This window comes from Silurus aristotelis, assembly GCF_946808225.1.
Source record: "Silurus aristotelis genome assembly, chromosome: 1".
In the NCBI taxonomy this organism is placed as follows: Eukaryota; Metazoa; Chordata; class Actinopteri; order Siluriformes; family Siluridae; genus Silurus; species Silurus aristotelis.
In genome coordinates, this window is record NC_139574.1 from 20,387,745 (window position 1) to 20,409,881 (window position 22,137).

At 36.7% G+C, this 22,137-nt stretch overlaps 2 protein-coding genes across 3 annotated transcripts; both read left to right on the plus strand.

Moving 5' to 3' along the window:
• The first annotated feature begins 1,296 nt into the window (after window positions 1-1,296).
• yme1l1a (YME1-like 1a) lies at window positions 1,297-11,065 on the plus strand. 2 transcript variants are annotated; one of them, XM_083558666.1, is made up of 18 exons: window positions 1,297-1,454; window positions 2,604-2,747; window positions 4,905-5,088; window positions 5,214-5,315; window positions 5,488-5,597; window positions 5,814-5,961; window positions 6,097-6,204; window positions 6,806-6,979; window positions 7,068-7,220; window positions 7,366-7,498; window positions 7,586-7,648; window positions 8,600-8,712; window positions 8,809-8,964; window positions 9,063-9,214; window positions 9,311-9,437; window positions 9,516-9,589; window positions 10,514-10,600; window positions 10,705-11,065. In XM_083558666.1, exons 1-18 carry the CDS (start codon window positions 1,422-1,424, stop codon window positions 10,846-10,848), a joined length of 2,205 nt encoding a protein of 734 aa, XP_083414792.1. In that variant the 5' UTR covers window positions 1,297-1,421; the 3' UTR covers window positions 10,849-11,065. The 2 variants fall into 2 exon arrangements, with proteins under 2 accessions (XP_083414792.1, XP_083414793.1); XM_083558667.1 differs by having other exon boundaries at window positions 6,097-6,180.
• Window positions 11,066-13,015: 1,950 nt separating this feature from the next.
• Window positions 13,016-20,778, plus strand: pks1 (polyketide synthase 1). The gene is made up of 6 exons (XM_083553568.1): window positions 13,016-13,316; window positions 13,399-13,552; window positions 13,677-13,837; window positions 14,024-14,227; window positions 14,848-15,029; window positions 15,123-20,778. Exons 1-6 carry the CDS (start codon window positions 13,268-13,270, stop codon window positions 20,583-20,585), a joined length of 6,213 nt encoding a protein of 2,070 aa, XP_083409694.1. The 5' UTR covers window positions 13,016-13,267; the 3' UTR covers window positions 20,586-20,778.
• Window positions 20,779-22,137: the final 1,359 nt, after the last annotated feature.

Here is a 22,137-nt window from a genome sequence, read left to right on the forward strand (position 1 = left end):
GAAGATACTAAGCAACTTAAGAACTATGATGCTGGATTTGGACTGTAATTAATATAAACAGTTTGCTACAAAAGCTTAGGGCTGCATTTTGTATGTAAAGTTATGCATGTAAGCTCCCATCACTGAACAGTTCACCTCAACAATCATAAAACTATAATGAACATAGACATTCGGTGCCACCCAGATGAGGATGGGTCTTCTTCCGAGTGTGGTCCCTCTCAAGGTTTCTTCTTCATACCATCTCAAGGAGATTTTCCTTGCCACTATCACAACGGGTTTTGCTTGCTTATTACGGATAAACTTATAAGGGGTAAACTTATACATTTAAAAGTATATATATAACCTACTTATGTGGTGCAGCGGTCAGAAGAATACTGTCAAATGTGCATTAATGGTCTAAAAGTTCCAGCTGTTATTCACACACACACACACACACACACACACACACACACACACACACACACACACACACACACACACACACACACACACTTATAGAATACTTCCAAGACAGTAGTTAAAGAAAAGCTTTCCTTTGATGATCCCACCACAGCAGGAGTCTTTATTAATAAGAGTCTAATCTATTTATATCACTTTTTTCCTTATCTTTTTTCTTTTTCTTCTTCTTTCGGCTGGTTCCATTGGGGGTCGTCACATCATGAACCTAAGAGAGGAAGAATAGATGCCACACTGCTACAAGCATTCCTGGACAGACCAGGAGACTCCAAGTGGTGTGTGTGTGTGTGTGTGTGTGTGTGTGTGTGTGTGTGTGTGTGCGTGTGCGTGTGTGTGTGTGTGTGTGTGTCTTCTTTTACTGACACATATATACACTGTGTCTGTAATCTTTTGTGTATGAGGTTTATCACTGAATCACATATTATTCAATTAGAGTAGATACAGCATTAGAAATAAACAGCTGGATAGAGTCCTGCAATAACCTAAACATATCTAAATGTATAAAAATAAACTTTTTGTGATGTTTCAACTTGCAAGCTGCTTAAATATCAGAGAAGTGTTGACCTCTATGAACTACAGTACTAGAGACTGCAAAAGTCCTTTAGGAACCCCCAGTGATTGACTTGAAGGTTGTCATTCAGTAAATGTATTTGTATTTACTGAATGTATTTACTGAAAACAATTCATATATATATATATATATATATATATATATATATATATATATATATATATATATATATATATATATATATATATATATATATAAATAATATTTCAATATTTCAGTTGTTAATTTAAGGCTGACTTTCTTGGCCACTTTGCTTTCTTGCTATAACTTTATCTGGCAACCCTGATGAAGCTAATCTCTAGCAGGCTAGTGTAGAGGAGAAAACAAAAGGACAGAGGATTGTATATCCGTTACATGCTCGGGGAAAATCTCCTCCGCTGTTCTGTTCTGAACAATGTTTTCTCTCACCACATCTTTCCAGCCTCAGGTAGGATGAGATCTGTCTGTGTGTGAGTGAGATGACTGAATGTGTGGATGGGAAAGCTGGAGCCTCTGTTGAGGTTTTCTCTCTGTATCTTAATAATTAGTGATTAAAAATCACTCCATTTTGTGTTCACTTTGGATTTATATTCTTAACACTTAAGGAAAATGACAGTGAATACAGTGAATCTGTGTGTAAAAGACCAGGTGGCTCTGGGGGAAGTTAGCAAAGTTCAGCGGGGACCTGGTGCGAGTCTGCTAGTCAGTAATTATGCAACATGTACCGGTGTTGCCTCAGATAAGCTAGCATGTCTAAATAAAACTAATATATATATATATTTATATACGATTAAGAAACAAACACAGAGTCTCACCTCTATTTTTGGTAGCATATATTGTTTATTTCTAGTCCCTTAGCCGTGTGAAGGGATTCAATATGTATATATTTAGTCTATATATAAATATACGCTAGTCATCCAGAAGCTCTGACAGCGTGCTTTCGTTCTACTGTCAGTTCACTAGCGGTCACTTCTGTCGAGGTAGAAACGCTGTTTTGCCCATAAAACTAGTTAAATAAACAGAATTCGAGGAATATAATTACTATACTAAGAATATATTTACACTGATCAACATACGATGATTTTCATGCACTGTCTCTTATACTTAAGGCTTCTCAGACTGTCCTCTGGCTGTTCGTCAGCACTTTACCTGTAAAAAACAAACAAACAAATACAATTGATATTTTGTGTATATACTTTAAATTATATACTTTAAACTGTTCGAATGCTAAGAACGTTTATTTCAATGTGTACGATTTAAGAGATTGAAATTTGGTGTAAATATTAATTAGAACCTACTGGTCAGTGACATTTTGTTTGTCCTATAACCGAATTGCTGTTGTTTATAAGCCCACCTGGTTTGTTGTATCCCACTAAAGTTTGTGGCCATTCAAGTGTCCAGTTACACCCAACTATACGATCTAAATATCTAAATAAAAATGTAATAACTGATAATCGGGACATGTTATTTCCACTATTGTAATATAGTTATCTGTCCTTACACTGTGTCATGTCCGAGTCCACTTGGAGAGATCAGGTGTAGTCTGAATTTCTGCCTCATTTTTTTTTTTTTCCCCTATTTGTTCTTTGTCCTTTAGGTAACTGTGCCACTGAGCCATATTATCAATGCTTTGCACTCGCTGAAAGCATCAGCCAGCTCCACTGCCACGGCTGCAGTTCAGAGTCTACACCGTGAGCTTTCAGCTGATCAGCACACGCTGCCTCACACCCCTGACGCACAGGTACACATCATCACCGTACACCACACATGACCCGCTTACCTAATCTAATGCCAGTCATAGCATACTGCGAAGAATAATAACGCTGTGGAAAATAGGGATATATACAAGCCGCTCGTGTATCTTAATCCAGGTTCCAAATTTCTATAGAGGACATTCACCTGTTTAACTTGGGAAGTGTTGGTATTCAGATGGTTCACAATTATTTCTCTTAACACACATTCCTATGGTAACTGTGCAATGTCTATAAGATCCTTACGATGTGAGCGTGAGGTATACGTTACGTTTCTGTCTGGGTTAACACATCTCCGGTTTACCGTCTTATTACCAAATAAGCTTTTAGCTTTGTTCGGAGTATATATACTTGTCTGTTTCCTGCATTAAACCGTCCAGGACATCGTGAGCATCATAGGTCACATCGGAGACCTCCTAAACCTCTCTAAGAATTAATTTCAGATCGGGTATGATAAAATCGAACAAGAAGCTGCTTAATATGAATGCAAATGGGCGAAAGAAGAGATTGTGTTTTAGAGTATCCAGTAAACTGTTTGAGGAATGTCTGAACTGAAGGACATTTATTTGTAAGGTAAAATCATGTTAATTTTTTTAATGTTTAATACGAAAAAACTTTAACACACTTTAGTCTACAGCATTTTTAAACCCCTCATCAACTGAATGACATAATATTGAATGGATTAACATCGACTCGTCTTTCTGTAAAAAGCGGCCTGCAAGTTTTATCAAGTTTAATCTTTAATATTGTTTTTATTGTTCGCACCGTTTTAATTGAATCCATCACAATATTGCGAGTGAGGTTTATTGCTTACCGTGCTGTTTCACCTTCATCCGACACCAGTGTTTTTTTTTTCCTCATGCTCGTGCATCACTGTGGTACTTTAATGTCACACAAGCTCTGACTTTACATAACTTCCAGGTAGTTTTCCTTGTTGTGTTTGATATAAAAAGCTCCCATGCCCTTGCATGACTTGGGACACACTTTTTTATGCTGCTGATTGACTCTGTACTCTCCGCCATTTTCCCAAGCAGCTGTGTTATCTTACCATCATGCTAACCAGTACCTTCAGCAGTCCAACTGATCGATAACGGCATTCGTTAGCAACGACTTTCATTATCGATTATTATCGATTAGCTGTTGCAGCTCTAGCTATAACCACCAATGGATTGTGTGTAAAGGAGTAAGCATTATTTAATGTCCCTGTCCACTTATTTTCCAACTTATGTAGATTTAATACTCATGTTTAACACGTTTTTTAACAAGTTGTGATATTTCTTAAAACATATATTTGGTAGAGGTAATGCCAAGTTTATATCCTGGCTGCAAAAATTATCATATTATATTGAATTAAATAGTGAAACAATATTTTGAATGGGGATACAGGATATAAACAGAGCCCCAATAAGTTTGAAAAGAACGTTGACATTTGACAAGTTCTGTTGTCTGAAATGCCATGCTCTTTTGATGTTGTGAAAATGTCTGCAAGACTTGGTTGTTTGGTGTGATTGTAAGTCAAAGCTCACTCCAGAAGTGTTAACTGTGTGTGTTAGAAGGAGTGTGAAGGTGACGATGGTGACTGACGGGTTTAGAAGAATAGGTGTTTCAATTCAGGTTTATCCGAGCTAAGTTTCAGATGATTGCTCGTCTTCTGGGCCAAAAGGTGGTGGTAGGGAATCATCTAAATTAACAAAGATAAACAAACAATGTGACAATGATGAATGTCATAGAATTCAATGGCCATATAAACAGACTGGCCAGCATTCAGACGGCATTTAAAGGAGGGTCTGAAAACAGATAACCAAACACATTTTTGTTAATCCCTCCATTATTGGGTATTGGTTATCTCTTCTTAAATTTTAACCTAGTATTGACCTATCTTCTTACTCTCTAGTGAGATAAACTATAATGACAGGTAGCAGTCTAGATATTTCTAGTGGGTATAGTATTATTTATGTGTCTCTTAACCAGGAACTGTGTGTTTCAAACAGAAATCTGAAGCACAAGTGTAGTCTTTGCATACATAAACTTGTAAATTATGTTTAAGCTTCTCATTGATGAACACTTTGTCTTGCATGTTTATATCCAAACATTTGCATATTTGTACAATATTTTGGTGATCCTGGTCCTTGATGACTCTCCTGCAGTTTAAGCAAATCCCTAAAGACCTGGGGATCTCTGAGCTGAGGCTAAGTGGAGTCAATGAGCTGTTAAAGAGGTTGCTGCCCAAAGTAGCTCCCACGGAGAGCCCAGACTTAAGAGTCTGTCTTCAGTCTTCAACATGGAGAACATCACACATCTCCACAGATTCTTTTTTTCACAACAAACATGGTAAGAGGTTCTACAGTCCCCAATGTTTATCGGATGTTGCTTTGGTGTTAAAATTAGAATTTTGGAGAAACAGTCATTTGTTCATAATGTGCTGGCTTGTTTGTTTTTACTGTTTGCTTTACCAGGTTTCTCTCGGAGAATACCAGGACTCTTTGGCTATCCACGCTTTCAAAGACAAAACTCCCGTCCTCTTCAGGTTGTTTGCTCAGATCTTCAGCACCTGCAAGGTAATGCAGAGATTTATTCAACAAGTTTTGACCCATATTTTCCACTGAAGGTCAGCCCTTGCTGTGATCTAACCCACATATGCCATCGGTTCTTAGTATGTTTTGTGTTTTAGGCATTTTCCCCCTAAACTGCACTTGTGGATGTATTGTGTATGTGTGTTTCTCTATAAAGCATGGGTCCAAACTCGAGGTTTCAAAACGCTAAGGACCAAAAGTAGACGCCTTCGGTCCAGCTATGAGAGTCCAGCAGAAACGGAAAGCTATAGCCCACCGTTCATGAAGGTTCGGCAGCAGTTTTTGTTATAGTTAATCGTTCTCGCACAAACAAGCGAGCAGTTATACTGAATTGTTTATATTCTTTTTCAGTTGTTTTGTGAAAGTCTGAGTGTTTATTGTGTATTTAATTCTGGTAATCTGCTTTAAGGCAATGTCCATCGTTAAGCATCAAATGGATTTTGTATGACTCTTGTCTCTTTTAAAAAATTTCCTGCTTTGCAGGGTCTTCTCATGAGGGATAAAGCTGATACTGGGAGCCTTGACCAGTTAATAACACAGAGGAATCTTCCAGAGAATCAGCAAGATGCCTTTAAGACTGGTTTTGCAGAGGGTTTCATGAAATCTCAAACCCTGATGCAGAAGACACAAGGCATGCTCCTTCATCTAGTCTTTCAGACTAAACATAAACATTGCTTTTGACCTACTTCAGTCTTACTTGCATACTTGCATATTATTGATATGCCTCACTAGTGTTAATAAGAGATGTTCAATGTTTTTTTGACAGATTCACTTAAGAGGACTCGTTTGATTTTGCTTGTCCTTTTACTTGTTGGCATCTATGGTTTGTCAAGAACCCCATATCTCTCGGGTAAAGGCTCCTTTTCTGATACTGGTTTGTTTCCATCTTACTTATTTTCAGCTTTTGCATGCGTGGCAAAATCTGTTTTCTTTCTTTCAATAGTGCTCACAAAGTTGCACACAAAGCTGACTGGTCTCAAATTAATTCTTGAGTGTTGTGCTGAAAATGATTTCAAATCATATCTCATATTTACGTATAATGTCGCTGATATTAGTTTGTTTAATAACTATATACATAAAATTTGTAAATTAATGGCACCAGTTTGCCAAGTAACAAATTCCTACATCACATTAACCTGTTCTCTGTATACAATAGCTTAACTATCTAACTGTTATTGTGTTGCTGATTTATTATTAAAATATATTATTAAATATATTTATTTATTTATTTTTCCCCATTCGATTAATGCATGTCATTTCAGTGATTTTTTTTTTTATTTTAATTTTAATTTTTTTTAATAAATATTTGACTTTTCTGCCTGTAGATCAGTAATTTTGCCTCAATGTAAAAAAAAAAATAATAATAATAATGAAAAAAAAAAAACTCCTAAAATCCATCAACTATTTTTCATCAGTAATTATTTTTTTTTTTTCCCCAACTTCACTTTTCCTAAATGTGTTTTATTCCTTTACAGTCCGATTCCGTTCTACGTCTGGCATGGATTCTGCACTGGATCCAATTCAAATAAAGAATGTCACCTTTGAGCATGTTAAAGGTGTGGAGGAGGCAAAGAGTGAGCTTCAAGACATTGTTGAGTTCTTGAGGAATCCTCAGAAATTCACTGCACTTGGTGGAAAGCTACCTAAAGGTATAAATGGAGATAAAAAAAAAATTGCCGGGTCGGTAAAATAAATGGATAGTGGTTTTAAGGCTTTGAGTTAACACCATGTTTGCAGGTGTCCTCCTGGTCGGTCCTCCTGGAACTGGAAAAACTCTGCTTGCCAGAGCTGTGGCAGGCGAGGCAGATGTGCCATTCTACTATGCGTCAGGGTCAGAGTTTGATGAGATGTTTGTGGGTGTTGGAGCAAGTCGCATCAGGAACCTATTTAGTGAGTATGAAGTGCTTTTAGGATTGTACAGACCAGCCTCTTTCGCCTACTTATCAAAATTGTTGTTTAAAAATTGTTACTGTTCAATCAGCAAAACATCTATTTAATTTTTTTTTTTTTTTTTTTTTTTTACTTTTTCTTGCAGAAGAGGCAAAAGCTAACGCCCCATGTGTAATCTTTATTGATGAGTTGGACAGTGTTGGTGGAAAAAGGATAGAGTCACCAATGCATCCATATTCACGTCAGACCATCAATCAGCTTCTTGCAGAAATGGATGGGTGTGTATGTCGTGCTGTTGTCAAAGTAATTATAAAAAATGACATACTCATTACATTTTTTTTTTGTTATATATTGTATAATTTCAGGTTTAAACCAAATGAAGGAGTTATTGTTATCGGGGCAACAAATTTTGCAGAAGCTTTGGACAAGTAAGTGTTTAATATTTATATTATGATTAACTTTCTATTATCTTCTGTTGCTCACCGATGATAATAGTATGGTTTCATGCCGAAGAAGGTGGATCTGTGATAGAAGGATATCTGCAAGAATGAAAGAGAAAGTTTATAGGACTGTGGTGAGACCTGCGATGTTGTATGGATTAGAGACAGGGGCATTGAGTAAAAGACAGGAGGCAGAGCTGGAGGTAGCAGAGCTAAAGATGTTGAGGTTTTCGTTGGGAGTGACGAGGATGGACAGGATTAGAAATGAGTTTATTACAGGGACAGCGCATGTAGAACATTTTGGAGACAAGGTGAGATTAAGACATGTGCAGAGGGGGGACATGGGGTATATTGGTAGGAAAATGTTAAGGATGGAGCCACCAGGAAGGAGGAAAAGAGGAAGACCAAGGAGGAGGTTTATGGATGTGGTGAGGAAAGACATGCAGGTAGTTGGTTTGAAAGATGCAGATGTAGAGGTATGGAGACAGATGATCCACTGTGGAGACCCCTAATGGGAGCAGCCGAAAGAAGAATATTATCTTACTATTATCATTGTTATTTGTAATAATTTTTAATAGGTTTTTTGTTTGTTTTTTATAAGGTTGTAGTCAGTTTTTCTATTGAGGGATATTTATTTCACTGAAAGGTGAAGCCTTAAAGGTTCTTGCATAATGAAGGACAAGAATGGGATTTCAGAAACATACTGGTAAAACCTCTTAGGTATAAGCGATCTGTTGGCAAACTGAGACTCTGGACACTAATGTTTAATGCATGTAGAACGGCTGCTTATTTTCTTTCATACTAATGCATATTACATTTAATATTTTTCATTTTATTATCATATTTAATTGTGAAAATAGGAAACTGAACATCTGAACAAAATCTGGAATCTAAAATTATTTCTGCTTAAAGTCTTTGTGTCTGTTTGTGTGCATTAAGTGCTCTTGTGAGACCTGGGAGGTTTGACATGCAAGTCACCATCCCCAGACCTGACGTGAAAGGACGCACTGAGATCCTCAACTGGTACTTGAAGAAAATCAAAGTGGACCCTGGTGAGAAACTATTGTAATCTAAAGGAAAAAAAAAGAATCATAAGAGTAAAAAATAAATAAATAAATGTATTAATGTTTTTTGTTGCATATTTCTAGATTTGAATGCAGAAATTATTGCCAGGGGAACGGTGGGCTTCTCAGGAGCAGAACTGGAGAACTTGGTGAATCAGGCAGCACTAAAGGCTGCTGTAGATGGAAAGGAGATGGTGACAATAAAGGAACTAGAATTCGCTAAAGACAAGATCCTCATGGGTGAGGCATCACACTATTTGCACATGTGAGAAGCAATACAGATTGAGCACCTGACTTTAAATCTGGCCAACAACTAATTTTTCACAATTTCTCAACAGGCCCAGAACGCAAAAGTGCAAAGATTGACAAGAAGAATAAAACAATCACTGCATATCATGAATCTGGACATGCAATTGTGGCATATTACACAAAAGATGCCATGCCCATAAATAAAGCTACTATCATGCCGCGAGGACCCACACTTGGTCATGTAATTATAGCAGTTTTTAAATTCTCAGTGCTATAGATATTACAAAAACTGTTTCAGGAGATTGCTGCATTTATGTGCTTGTATTTTCTCTCTCAGGTGTCTATGCTTCCAGAGACCGATCGCTGGAGTGAGACTCGTGCTCAGCTGTTGGCTCAGATGGATGTCAGTATGGGTGGCAGAGTGGCAGAAGAGCTCATTTTTGGGGATGAAAACATCACTACTGGTAAGTGTCTACTGAGGTAGATTTTATTTTTATTTTTTCTCTAGATCAACTCATTAAAGTATTGTTCATTCATTACAGGAGCATCAAGTGATTTTGATGGAGCAACTAAGATTGCAAAGATGATGGTTACACGCTTTGGAATGAGTGACAAGGTATGATTACTGATTAAAATGCTTAAAAAGCCTTATGATAGCCTATTTATTAAGAATTCCTTTGTTTTATTGTCGTTATTGTATTTTTTTGTTTTGTTTGGAATATTTTTAATGTTTATGATGCAAAAGTTCTTTTTCTTTTGTTTTGAGATTCTGTTTATTCAATCTTTTTTTTTTGTGGTGGAAACGGGCTTTCATATTTATTTTCATTTTTAAAGAGTAATCTGAAATATTTTTATTTATTTATTTATTTTTTTTTTTTATGTATTTGCATTTGATGCAATATGCACTAAATGGGTTTAGTTTTCACAGATATTCCTGTATGAAAATTCAACCAAATTTCTTTAATGTTTCTGAAAAGGAAACAAATGACTTGTTCTTATATAGCGGTCAGTCTTCACAATTGAGTGAGTTTGTTCACTAGGGGGCAGTGCTGTATGTTACTAAGCCAGGTATAGCGCCTAAAAGGAAAGGTGAGTTCTGTAATCCGCTGTAGGAATAATAAATACAGCAAAGGGTGGGGGACTCCTAGCCTATGAAAGACAGACGTTTGTTCTTATTTGTTCAACATTATATCATTTAAATCTGAGACATATTTCGCAGTATTTAAAACAATAATACTCTAAAATCCTTGTTAAACCTAGAGGAAGACAGTTCACGAAGTTAGATTTTTGATCAGAATGGTTCTGGGTGCTGAAAATAACATGCACATCACCTCCAGTCAATCAACATTCATCTAAAGTGTGGTTAATTTAACAGGACTAGCTTCAATGAAGATTGCAATCCAGAGCCTCAAAGCACTTCTATATGCTGTCTTTACCAATAAACCATCTCTGTGGAGCAAAGAAAACTTCTGTCCTGCAGAAACTTGTATTGTGAAACACTCATTATTTTTTGTTGTTGTTTTGTTTTTGCCTTTTCCAGCTAGGTGTCATGACCTACTCGGACCTGTCCAAACATAGCCAAGAAACACAAGCTGCTGTTGACAATGAAGTCAGAGTGCTGCTTCAGGTACCTTTCATTGTCTCAGGTCACTCAGTAAAGAATGCTTAAAATCTTAAGTACATATGCTGATGCTGCCTGTGGTTTTTTTCCTTCTTTTTCCCCCCCATCAGGATTCATATGAACGTGCTAAGAAACTCCTCAAGACATACAGCAAGGAGCACGCAAAACTGGCAGATGCTCTGCTCACCTATGAGACTCTGGATGCAAAAGAAATACAGTTGGTTCTAGAGGGCAAATCTCTAGAGCCCAGATGATATTGTTCTCATATTCATAACAGAGGTGATGAATGAGGGAAGATAGTGATTATAAATTCAGTTCTTTCACTATCAATCTGTAGTGTTTCTAACTTTCAGTTCTTTCATTTTCCATAATTGCAAACCAATTTCAAAGACATTTAAAGAGCTGTTTGGGCTGTCTGAGCCAATTAAGAAAAAAGTCTGCAGTTTCAGTTTCAACAGCTACTCAATTAAATCTACCAATGCATATTAGATGTTAGTCTGCTGAAAAAAGCTGCTTGGTTACATCCAATGATCCCACCTTGTGCTCTTTTTAATCACTGTTACAAGTTCTGTGTAAAACAGAGTGAAAATTAGAATGCAGGTTTGCTATTGTGGCCCAGTCACGACTTTCCATTCCACAAAACCAGACCTCTGTATTATAAGAGAAACTTTAAACATGGGTCCTCTGGTAATATAAGCAAGCACATTGCTTGTGTGTGTGTGTGTGTGTGTGTGTGTGTGTGTGTGTGTGTGTGTGTGTGTGTGTGTGTGTGTGTGTGTGTGTGTATATATATATATATATATATATATATATATATATATATATATATATATATATATATATATATATATATATATTCCAAAAGTTTGGACACACACCTTCTCATTAAAAGAGTTTTTTGACTATGAAAATTGTAGATTCACACTGAAGGCATCAAAACTATGAATTAACACATGTGGAATTATATACATAACAAATATTCTAGGTTCTTCAAAGTAGCCACCTTTTGCTTAGATTACTGCTTTGCACACTCTTGGCATTCTCTTGATGCCTACTTTGAAGAACCTACAATATGAAATATTTTCAGTTCACTTTTTTGTTATGTATATAATTCCACATGTGTTAATTCATAGTTTTGATGCCTTCAGTGTGAATCTACAATTTTCATAGTCATGAAAATAAAGAAAACTCTTTGAATGAAAAGGTGTGTGTCCAAACTTTTGGTACGTACTGTATAATATATATATATATATATATATATAATTATTATTATTATTATTATTATAAAAAATAAAATTACCAGCGTCTTTTAATTAACCATGGCCCTTCTAAATCAATTCAAGCTAGTTGTAGTGTATTTCGAGTTATCCTTCAATTTTGCAGACTGGCACAAACCTGCTTAATTTTTTATTTATACAAACATACATTTTTCAAGCAGTTTTAAAGTAAAAGTTTATTTTTATTTATCATTAATTCGCTAATTTCATCAAATATAAGCCAAGAATGTAATATCAGTATTACTTCATTAATAGGCTAAAGATCCATGTATCCGCTTGTTTAAGGAGGACCTTCCAGCAAAGTTTTTGGAAAATGAGGAAAGCAATTTTATTTTGAATACGTGTCCTTCTTTTACTGCTACAAAATATATAGTCTGCAGAATTAATACCAAGCTTTTTTTTTTTTTTTTACTTTTTTATATCAGCTGGCAGGTTATTTCGTTGTATAAACAAATTTGATTTTACTTCGTGACCTATTTATTTGTTTAATATTACTTTGAAATGGTGCTGATGGGAGTCATCTCTTTGACTGATTAATTGGGCCAGTTTTGTGGCTGGTATAGGAGTTGTGGTGGCAACCCTGTATATAAGAGTCTATGTAATAAGGTCTTTGTCTGCTTGGTGAATTAGTCCTCATAAGAGTTATTTGTCTAAATAAAAATGAGCAATGATGAATAACTAATAAAGTGTGCTGAAAATGGAAATAAGAAGTGTTGTGTTTTTTTTTTCCTGATAAAGTAAATATACTATATTCTAGCAAGATTTAAAATTCGAAATGAGAAACAACTAAGCAAAGAAACTTAGACATTTAATACAGCAAATGGCCAGGATTCAGCCAGGATATCCCCTTACCTCAGTAATAATAGGAGGCAACTGCTTTAAATGATCACTGCCTATACTGTCCCTAAAGAACAAATGAAGAGGAAACTGATCTTTCTTCCAGGGTAATTTTCTCCCTGGTTATTTCTCTTCATTGAGGCATGATAAAGTAAAAGCTCTTTTAACTGATCAGGATACTATAATGCCAATGTATTATTGTAAGTTGGAGAAAATGCCTCCATTATGTCCCCCTTATAGGAAGCGGCTCTAAATGCCTTTTTCTTTTTTTGTATCTTTGCTCAGCCATGCAGTTAATGGCTTTTGTTTCAAACCACCTTAATTGTGGGTTGCATGAAGAACCCGCATGTAACCTAATATCCCTCTCTTAAAAGAGACGTCTTTTTGCTTTAAACAATTCTTACAGCTGAGAAAACTTTATAAAGCCTCTGGGGTGTGGGACAGCCATGGATACAGGCACATGCACTCAGATTTATAACAGGAACAGTGAGGATGAAGGTGTATATAGTGTGGTGCCAAAGCTTATATCTGTTGAAGAATTGTTGGTGAGGCAAACAACATGGATGAAGATATTGCTGTTGTTGGCATTGGGTGTAGCTTCCCAGGAGGTAAGTGCCAGTGTTCTCCACACCGATTCTTTGATGATTTTATTGTATATGAATACTTATGATGTTTGTGCCATCCATGCAGGTGAGGGACTTGACAATTTCTGGAAAGTTCTTGTTGAAGGGAAAAATTGTGCTGTGGATATACCAGAGCAGAGGTTTGATATAAAACAGTGGTATAATCCTGATGACACTATTCTTGGCAAAATACAAACTACTAAAGCTGCTTTCATAGATGGGTAAATAATTGTTTTGCGTTGAGTTGAAATATATGTTGTATAAAGTAAAAGTTTTATTTTCTGAATTAAAACAAATTTCCTACAGAAAGATTAAATATGAGGCATTCTGCTTCTCTTCTACCAGGTTCAATGAGTTCGATCACAGGTTTTTTGGCATCTCTGAAGCTGAAGCTAATTTTATGGACCCCCAGCAGAAGCTTCTTCTGCAGTGTTCTTATAGAGCACTGGAGGATTCTGGCATTCCCATGGAAAAAGTCAGTGGCTCCAGAACTGGTGTTTATATAGGTAATAATAAAACCATATTTCAGTATATTTTGTTATTTATTCTATCAGCGTAAAGGAAGCTTTATGAGCCCAGCATAGAGCAGATATTATTTGGCTGGTGAGCAATTCTAAGTACAGCATTGTCATCGACACACAATCAGGTGGAGCAGCTGTGTATACATATGTTCTGGTCATACTGTTTTTCAGGGTTAATGAACAGAGACTATGAAACACTACTGAACAACAGTCCAAGTACAATCACCCATTACAATGGCACAGGGACAGCGATGAGTATAGCAGCGAACAGGATCTCATACACATTCAACCTCACTGGACCTTCATTTGCCATTGACAGTGCCTGCTCCTCTTCCTTAGTTGCACTCCACTCTGCATGTCAAGCAATCAGACAAGGTAAATCCTTTCTTAACTTACAATACTGCAACACTTCAGCCTCCTTTTAGAAAATGGTTGACTGAAAATACTGGAGGTAATAATAAAAAAAAAAAAGTAAAGACCCAAGCTATGTATATTGGGCAAAGGTCTGTGGCGATGACGTTTTGTAGCACAACAAACCTTTGCATTGTCTCCATAATAGCATTACTATTTGTGTGTGTGATTCTTGCGCTATCTGGTCTCTGCAATAAAGGCAGATAGCTTGATAGCCCCTGATAACTGGCATAGGTTGATTTTTTTTCCACAACCTCTGCAGCATTGTAAATAGAGCTTCTGATAATTTTATTCTTTAATGATGATTCACCTGATCATATTTAATATGAGTATGGAATGTGGAAATACTTTAGAAATTAGTTGGTGGGTCTTATTATCTTGCTTTGGTATACTTTCCTGAAATTTATTATATGAACTGTTGCGTTTGCCATTATTTTGTATGAGTTGGATTAGATTGTAAGACATAAAATAATTAGAATATTAATGTTAAAAGCTGTGAGGTGACCAGTAGTAGGAAAATATGATTTAGAGGTGTTGTAATATATTTTTTAACCTCTTTAGCACTTATTTATTCTTCCCTCTAGGTGACTGTGAGATGGCACTTTGTGGAGGTGTTAGCTGTATTCTTGAGCCACGGGTCTTTCTGGCTCTCAGCAAAGCTAAAATGATTTCCCCTGAAGGCACCAGTAAACCTTTCTGTAGAAGAGCAGATGGATATGGTAGAGGGGAAGGCTGTGGAATAGTTCTTCTAAAGACTTTGAAAAAAGTATGTTATGAATGATGAAGGTATTGATATATAAAATCCATTCAAATTAGCTAATCAAATGTAATGTTTTGAAATCTGTATTATCTGTTTAAGGCTCTTCAGGACTTTGACCATATTTGGGGCATTGTATGCAAGACAGCTGTAAATCAAGATGGCCACACTGTCACTCCAATCACAAAGCCATCGATGGTCCAGCAGGAAGAGCTCCTCAAAAGAATCTATTCAACAGGGACTTACATGATGGATGTCCAGTATATAGAGTCTCATGGGACTGGGACTCCAGTTGGAGATTCAGTAGAAGCAGAGAGCATCTCTAAAGTCATTGCCAAGGCACGGTCTTCAGAGGTAGGGCCACTCCTTATCGGCTCGGTTAAGAGTAACATTGGACATACAGAATCTGCAGCAGGAGTGGCAGGACTGATAAAGGTACTTCTGATGATCAAGCATGAAACCATTGTACCTTCAGTGTTCTACTCTGAGGAAAGTTCTAGCATAGATGTTAAAGCTCTCAATGTAAAAATTCCCACCAAAGCTGAGAAATGGCATTGCAATAGTTCCATGGAGAGGGTGGCTGGAATTAATAATTTTGGTTTTGGGGGAACTAATGCACATGCTATAATCAGAGAATACAAACATGGTGCATCATCTAACTTAGAAAGTTTTGGTTCAAGGAAATTGTTCCCATTGTCTGCAGCCACAAGCAAATCCCTTGAGTTGTGTATTGCTGACACTTATCAAAGAATCAGCACTGATAGCAAAATTGACCTAAGAACTCTTTTGTATACTTCAGCATGCCGAAGAAGTCACATAAAACACAAATATAGGAAAGTTTATGTTACAACATCTCTTTCAGATTTAGAGGAACAGCTGAAAACCAGCTTAAACATTCAGTTTGATGCTATTAAACCAGATCCCAAGGTTGTATTTGTTTTCTGTGGGAATGGGGTTACATACAGAGGAATGTGCAAGCAACTCCTCAAAGAGGAACCGGTTTTCAGGGAAAAGGTCAGAGAGGTAGAAAACGTCTTTCAGAATTACAGAAGTACAAGTATTTTACAGAAGATTGCAAGCAGCTTTGACAATGATGATTTCTCAAAGCCAGACATTGTGCAGCCCCTCCTTTTTGCCATTCAGGTTGCCACAGCTCACTTGCTAAAGCACTGGGGCATCAGACCGACTGCTGTACTTGGACACTCTGTTGGAGAAGTTGCTGCAGCCCATTGCTCTGGGCTTCTGTCTTTAGAAGAAGCAGTGAAAGTTATCTATTATAGAAGTGTTCTGCAAAGCAAAGTCACTGGAGGGAAGATGCTTGTTGTTGGTAATGTAACAGTGTCAGATATTTTGAAAATTCTTCCAGCATACACTGGGAAAGTGTGTCTAGCTGCTTTGAACAGTCCTCAGTCATGTGTTTTATCTGGTGAGAAAGATGCCATTGAAAGTGTCCACCAAATGTTAAACAAGTCTTTTAAGACAAAAAATGTGTTTCTTCATGTCTTGGAGGTTCCTGCAGCCTACCACAGTCATATGATGGATCCTGTACTGACACAAATTAGAGATAGCATTGGTTCTTTAAATCGACATGAAATGGAATGTGAGCTGTTTTCCACAGTAACAGGAAGGGCGTGTTGTGTCGGGGATTTTGTAACTGGTGATTACTGGGCAAGAAATATTAGAAATCCAGTTGCATTTCAACAAGCAGTGAGAGCAGTGGCCAGTACTGGGAAAAACATAATCTTTGTTGAGATTGGTCCAAGAAGGGCTTTGCAAAGAAACATAATGGAGACATTAGGAAATGATGCAGTAGTGCTCTCCCCAATCCAACCAGACAAAGATCAAGATGCACTACTTTCTGTTGTATCCAAACTCTTTGAGCTTGGAGTCAATGTAGACTGGGACCAGTTATACAATGGGTTTCAGTCAACACCAGCTTCATACCCAGTCTATCAGTTTAATTGCCCTAAAAATGATGTATACTTTGAGGAAGTAAGACAAGGTAATGAAGTAATGGCCCTCTTGCGCCATCCCCTGATTATTTCCCATAAAGAAAATAACAGGATTTTCAAATGCAGTTTGTCAATAGAGGCCACTCCTTACCTTTGGGAGCACAAAAGCAATGGAATAGCCATAGCCCCAGGCGCTCTGTATGCGGAACTGGCTTTGGCTTCTGTCATAGAATCTTTGTTCCCAAAAATACCTCTGACTTCACTTCAACTTACAATAAACTTTCAGAATTTGCTTGTTCTTAGTAAGAGCTCATATAGTCTGAAGGTGCAGCTTGAGCCTCATGAGAACAAGACTTTGTTTCAGATACGGTCTTCTTCTACAAAGCATGCATCAGGCACCATTGCTTATAGAAATGGACCAGCTGTGATGGACCACCAAAACATTGTCTTGGATGCTGTTCTTAAGAGATGCCCATCAGTCATAACAGAGGAACAGGTATATGTTACACTTAACCAAGCAGGGTTTGAGTATGGGCCCTACTTTCAACAGCTGGGTGACATCCAGTATGGAGAGGATTTCAAAGAAGCAGTGGCCAATATCAGGATACCAGATCAACTGTTTACTCAGTTATACAATTACTGCTTGCATCCTGTTGTTTTAGATTATTTTTTTCAGTTGACTGCTGTTTTAGGCCTGAGTAACAGCACTATAAGGCAAGGATTTCCCTCTGCAATTGGCAGCATGGTAATAACTGCACCTCTGTGTAAAGAAATGGTCATATATATGAGGCTTACTCAGGAGATGGCAGAATACTTTGAGGTATGTGGTTGCTTCACAGACAGAAAAGGACGAACACTGATTGAACTGAAAGATGTCAGAATCACACTTGTAGGAGACAGTGCCGTAGTTACTGACTTTTACTTCTTTCATAATGAAAGACTCACTGTCTCTGAATTTACCAGCATAGACAGGAAACCTAAAGCTGTTGTCTTTGAAGATACTTTAGGTATCTCTAATGCACTAAAGACATACTTACACACTTCATCTGTATTTATCTCTCCTACTAGTTTGTCTTCTTCGCAAGTTCCAGATTTTCTATTGCACTTGGATCATCATACAGCTGATATGGAGAAAGTTGTGTTTATCTGCAGTTGTCAAAACCTCAGCTTTCTTAAAACTGAGACAGTTTTGGAGCAGTTGGCTGACATTTGTGAGCTTTACCGCCACATAATTTTGACTTTGAAGAAGTGCAAACACTTGCGCACTCTTCATGTCATAACTTACAGATCTTCTGAAAGCACAGTTGATCACATTAGTCCAGGATTTGTGCTATCAGGCATGACAAGGGCCTGTGCTGCTGAGTTGTCGGAAATTTCTTTTCAGCTAATAGATCTTCCCACAGTGTCAAGTGAGGACATAAAAGCCCTGGGATATGTACTTTGCTCTTATAAAAGCAATGAGTTCCCAGAGGTCATGATAAGTCAAGGACAGGTCCAATCAACAGAGATAACACGAACAGCCCTTAATAAAATAGCCAAAGGTGTAAACTCTCTTTGGTCTGACTGCTTTTTCCTACTGACAGCCAACCCATATGAAATGGCTTGCTTATCAGCCATTCCAAATAATGAAGAACATGATTTCAATGACAGAAAAAATGTGGAAGTCCAGCTCGGTAAGATTTGCATGCACTCCTCAGACTATTTTCCAGTCAGTCAGTCTTGCCTTAAGTTTGGTCAGACACTATATTGGAGTAAACATAAACCTCAGAACCACAAACTTTTAGCCCTTGACTTTAGTGGGACTGTCACAGCTGTGGGAAAAGATGTAAGAAACCTAAAAGTAGGCGACCATATAGTCACCTGTTACCCCACTGTAGCAGCCTCAAAGGTTACCATTCCAGAGGATGCTTGCTATAAAACAAAGAGAATTCAGTTTCTGAAAGACATTCCTTGTGTCTCTTACATTATTCTTGCTTGGGAGATTTTGCACACCGCATCACGTATAGTCAAACAAAAGAAAACATTGTGTATTTTTTCAACAACTCCAGATTCCACTCTGATGAAGGTGTTAACGGTCACAGCAAACAAGTCAGGATGGAATGTTTTTACAGAAATGGAATTGAATGGATTTAGTCAATGTTCAGACCATTGTCCTGTTTTTGTCCTCATACCTCCATATGATCAGGCATGTGTGGCACAGTTAAGAAGTGAGGCCAGTGCAAAGCACATTTTCCTTGTTTGTGACAATGCACCTCCAAAAAGCATTCTTTCAAATGATAATGAGAATATGTGCTTCCACTTTGTTCAGTTGTATGACATTTTTCAGAAATCCCATCTCAAAACACAGAACTCTGTTGTAAACCAATGGATAAAAATGATGCACTTGGATAGCAATTTATCTTTACAAAGCAAGGTTTTCCAGCCTACCCAATCAGAATCAGAAGGGATCGGTTCATACTTCACTGCAAAAGCTCTGTCCTTGATTGTTTTAAATAACAATGGGTCTATGGCTGAAAGGTCTCAGATACATCTACACCCCAGACCTATCCGGCTCTTCTCAAAGACTGCAGTGTACATAGTTTCTGGTGGTTTATCTGGACTGGGACTTGAAACAGTCACGTTCATTTCACACTGGGGTGGGAAGTGCATTGCTACACTCTCGAGGAGTGCTCCATCTATGGAGACACAGCTGCATATCAACAACCTTAAAAAGAGATATGGGGCAAGAATACTCACTCTGCAGTGTGATGTTTCTGTGCCAGATAAGGTATTGGAAGCAATTACTGTCATTGGACAAAACTTCCCTTCTTGTCCAATAAAAGGAGTTTTTCACAGTGCTGCTGTGCTACATGATGGGCTATTAGAAACACTTAATAAGTCTCTCTTTGAAAAAGTCATGCGTCCAAAGGTCAGTGGTGCACTTAACCTCCACTATGCTACTTTGAATTGCAAAGTTGATTATTTTGTATGTTATTCATCCATCTCATCTTTTATTGGCAATGCATCCCAGGCGAATTATGCAGCAGCCAACTCATTTCTAGACACATTGTGCCACTACCGGCGCAACGCAGGACTTGCTGGACAGTCTATAAATTGGGGGCCCCTTAAATTGGGTCTTCTGTTCAACAAAGCAAATTTTCAAAAATTCTTAGAAGCCAAAGGTTTGATGACAATGGAGGTGTCAGAAATTCATGAAGCTTTAAAGCACTGCTTATTGGAAAACAAGCCTCAACAAGTTGTGTGTAAATTCAACTTCCGAAACCTGAAGAACAACGTTCTCTCTCAGAATACCTCTCTAAAAGTGCGACTAGCCGCCTTAATTGAGAAAGAGCTTGAAATTAAAGCTGTGATTGAGTCCAGAAAGGATCCACAGTCATCTTTTGATGATTACATTAGAGACATGGTCAGTGGTGTTTGTAATGTTGATGCGGATGACTGTGAGCCTGAATCTTGCCTTGCCTCGCTGGGCATTGATTCAATGCTGGCAATGACATTGCAAAATCAACTGTTTCAGGATATTGGGGTGAATATTTCACTTGCTACTTTACTCGATCCCAATATCACACTGAACTCACTGGCTACACTTCTAAAAGAAAGCAATGATAAAGTATAAACAACATAACGAAAACACATCTTTCTATCTTAAATATATGCTGATTATTTATAAAAAATTACTAAAAATGTATAGAGTTGATCATGCGATCAAATTGATTTGATGATTTTGGTATTTTTCACTTGCTTGTAAGGGTGCTTTGTAAAGGAAACATTCTATTAATTTTGCTATGTATTTTGTGAAATAAAATTGACAAATATGACAAATAATAAACAATGATAATAAAATATGAAAAATAATAAACAATGATAAAAAAAAACAATTATTTCTATTTCTTTATTTGTCTTTGTATTTCTTCACACGCACACACACACAAAAAAATTACAGTATTCTTATATGGAGCTACCATAGATCAAGCTACAGTAAGAGTTTGTGATATTCAATAAGGATGAATACATACCACTATTTAAAATAGTGGGACTGCCTGAGAAACAAATCCCTGAACAAAAATAAAGGTAAAATCTATTCTTGTTTGTTCCTTACTATAATAATAGAAATACATTAAAGAACAGGTTAAAATCACTAATTTCATCATTATATTTTGGATGTTTTTATATACATATATATATATATATATATATATATATATATATATATATATATATATATATATATATATATATATATATATATATATATATATATATATATATAAATCCAAGGGAATCTTAGATTTGAAATGTAAATGATCTGATGATAAGATTGATGATAGAGAACATTTAGCCCCCTAAAAAGCTCCTTATATTGAGGTGATTTGTTTGTAACAAGAGTTATGTGAAATGGAATATCATACTTTAGGATCAGATTGCTTAGATTGAATATTAACTGGTCAGTAATTGCAACAACAGTTGGCTGCTCCCTGCTTACATAGAAATGAGGGGGAAACACAAATATTGTACACAAATTATTTATTGTAAAAAGAAATACAAGGGGAATACAAAGTTACAAAAACAATAAACATATCTGTTACACGTGAAATCAGCATAAGTCGAGATATACATAAAAAAAAGGATAATACATTAAAAATAAGTATTTACAAATCATTCTGATCCTGGTTAATGAATGACACTTAGAGGTGTGGTGAGATCTGTGTTTCCCCTATGGCATTTCTGGATTTCTGCTGAATAAACCTTGACACTTGAAACAACTTGAAACATTTTAATAAATGAGCATTTGCTTTGTCAATAACTTAAGATGTTGAGGACAAACAAGAAAACATTTATGAAGAACAGTATCACAGTTGTGATATCTACAGTATCTTTGCAAGCAATACTTACACTGTTCTTTTAATGAGCATAGCAATATTATATCAAGATTGTGTGGAGATAAAAAAAAAAGAAAATGTTCAACAATGAACATAAATTGTACTGCATCTATTGCTATACACTACCTAGCTATTGCTAACAACTGCATATAACTGTATACAAATGTCTACTGCGTATCTATCTAACTGAATGATACCAGCATATAACATTACCCAAAAACTATACAGTTCATTTAATAGCCACAGCATTGTCCAGAGAACATTCAACAACATAACTGCAATATCAGT

What these genes read in the sequence shown, in the direction of transcription:
- yme1l1a (XM_083558666.1), top strand. Translation starts at nt 1,422, where the DNA reads ATGTTTTCTCTCACCACATCTTTCCAGCCTCAG. An exon ending in CTCACACCCCTGACGCACAG is followed by an intron (nt 2,748 to 4,904) that starts GTACACATCATC and finishes ACTCTCCTGCAG; the next exon opens with TTTAAGCAAATCCCTAAAGA. An exon ending in TTTGCAGAAGCTTTGGACAA is followed by an intron (nt 7,649 to 8,599) that starts GTAAGTGTTTAA and finishes GTGTGCATTAAG; the next exon opens with TGCTCTTGTGAGACCTGGGA.
- pks1 (XM_083553568.1), top strand. Translation starts at nt 13,268, where the DNA reads ATGGATGAAGATATTGCTGTTGTTGGCATTGGGTGTAGCTTCCCAGGA. An exon ending in TGGGTGTAGCTTCCCAGGAG is followed by an intron (nt 13,317 to 13,398) that starts GTAAGTGCCAGT and finishes CCATCCATGCAG; the next exon opens with GTGAGGGACTTGACAATTTC. An exon ending in CAGAACTGGTGTTTATATAG is followed by an intron (nt 13,838 to 14,023) that starts GTAATAATAAAA and finishes ACTGTTTTTCAG; the next exon opens with GGTTAATGAACAGAGACTAT.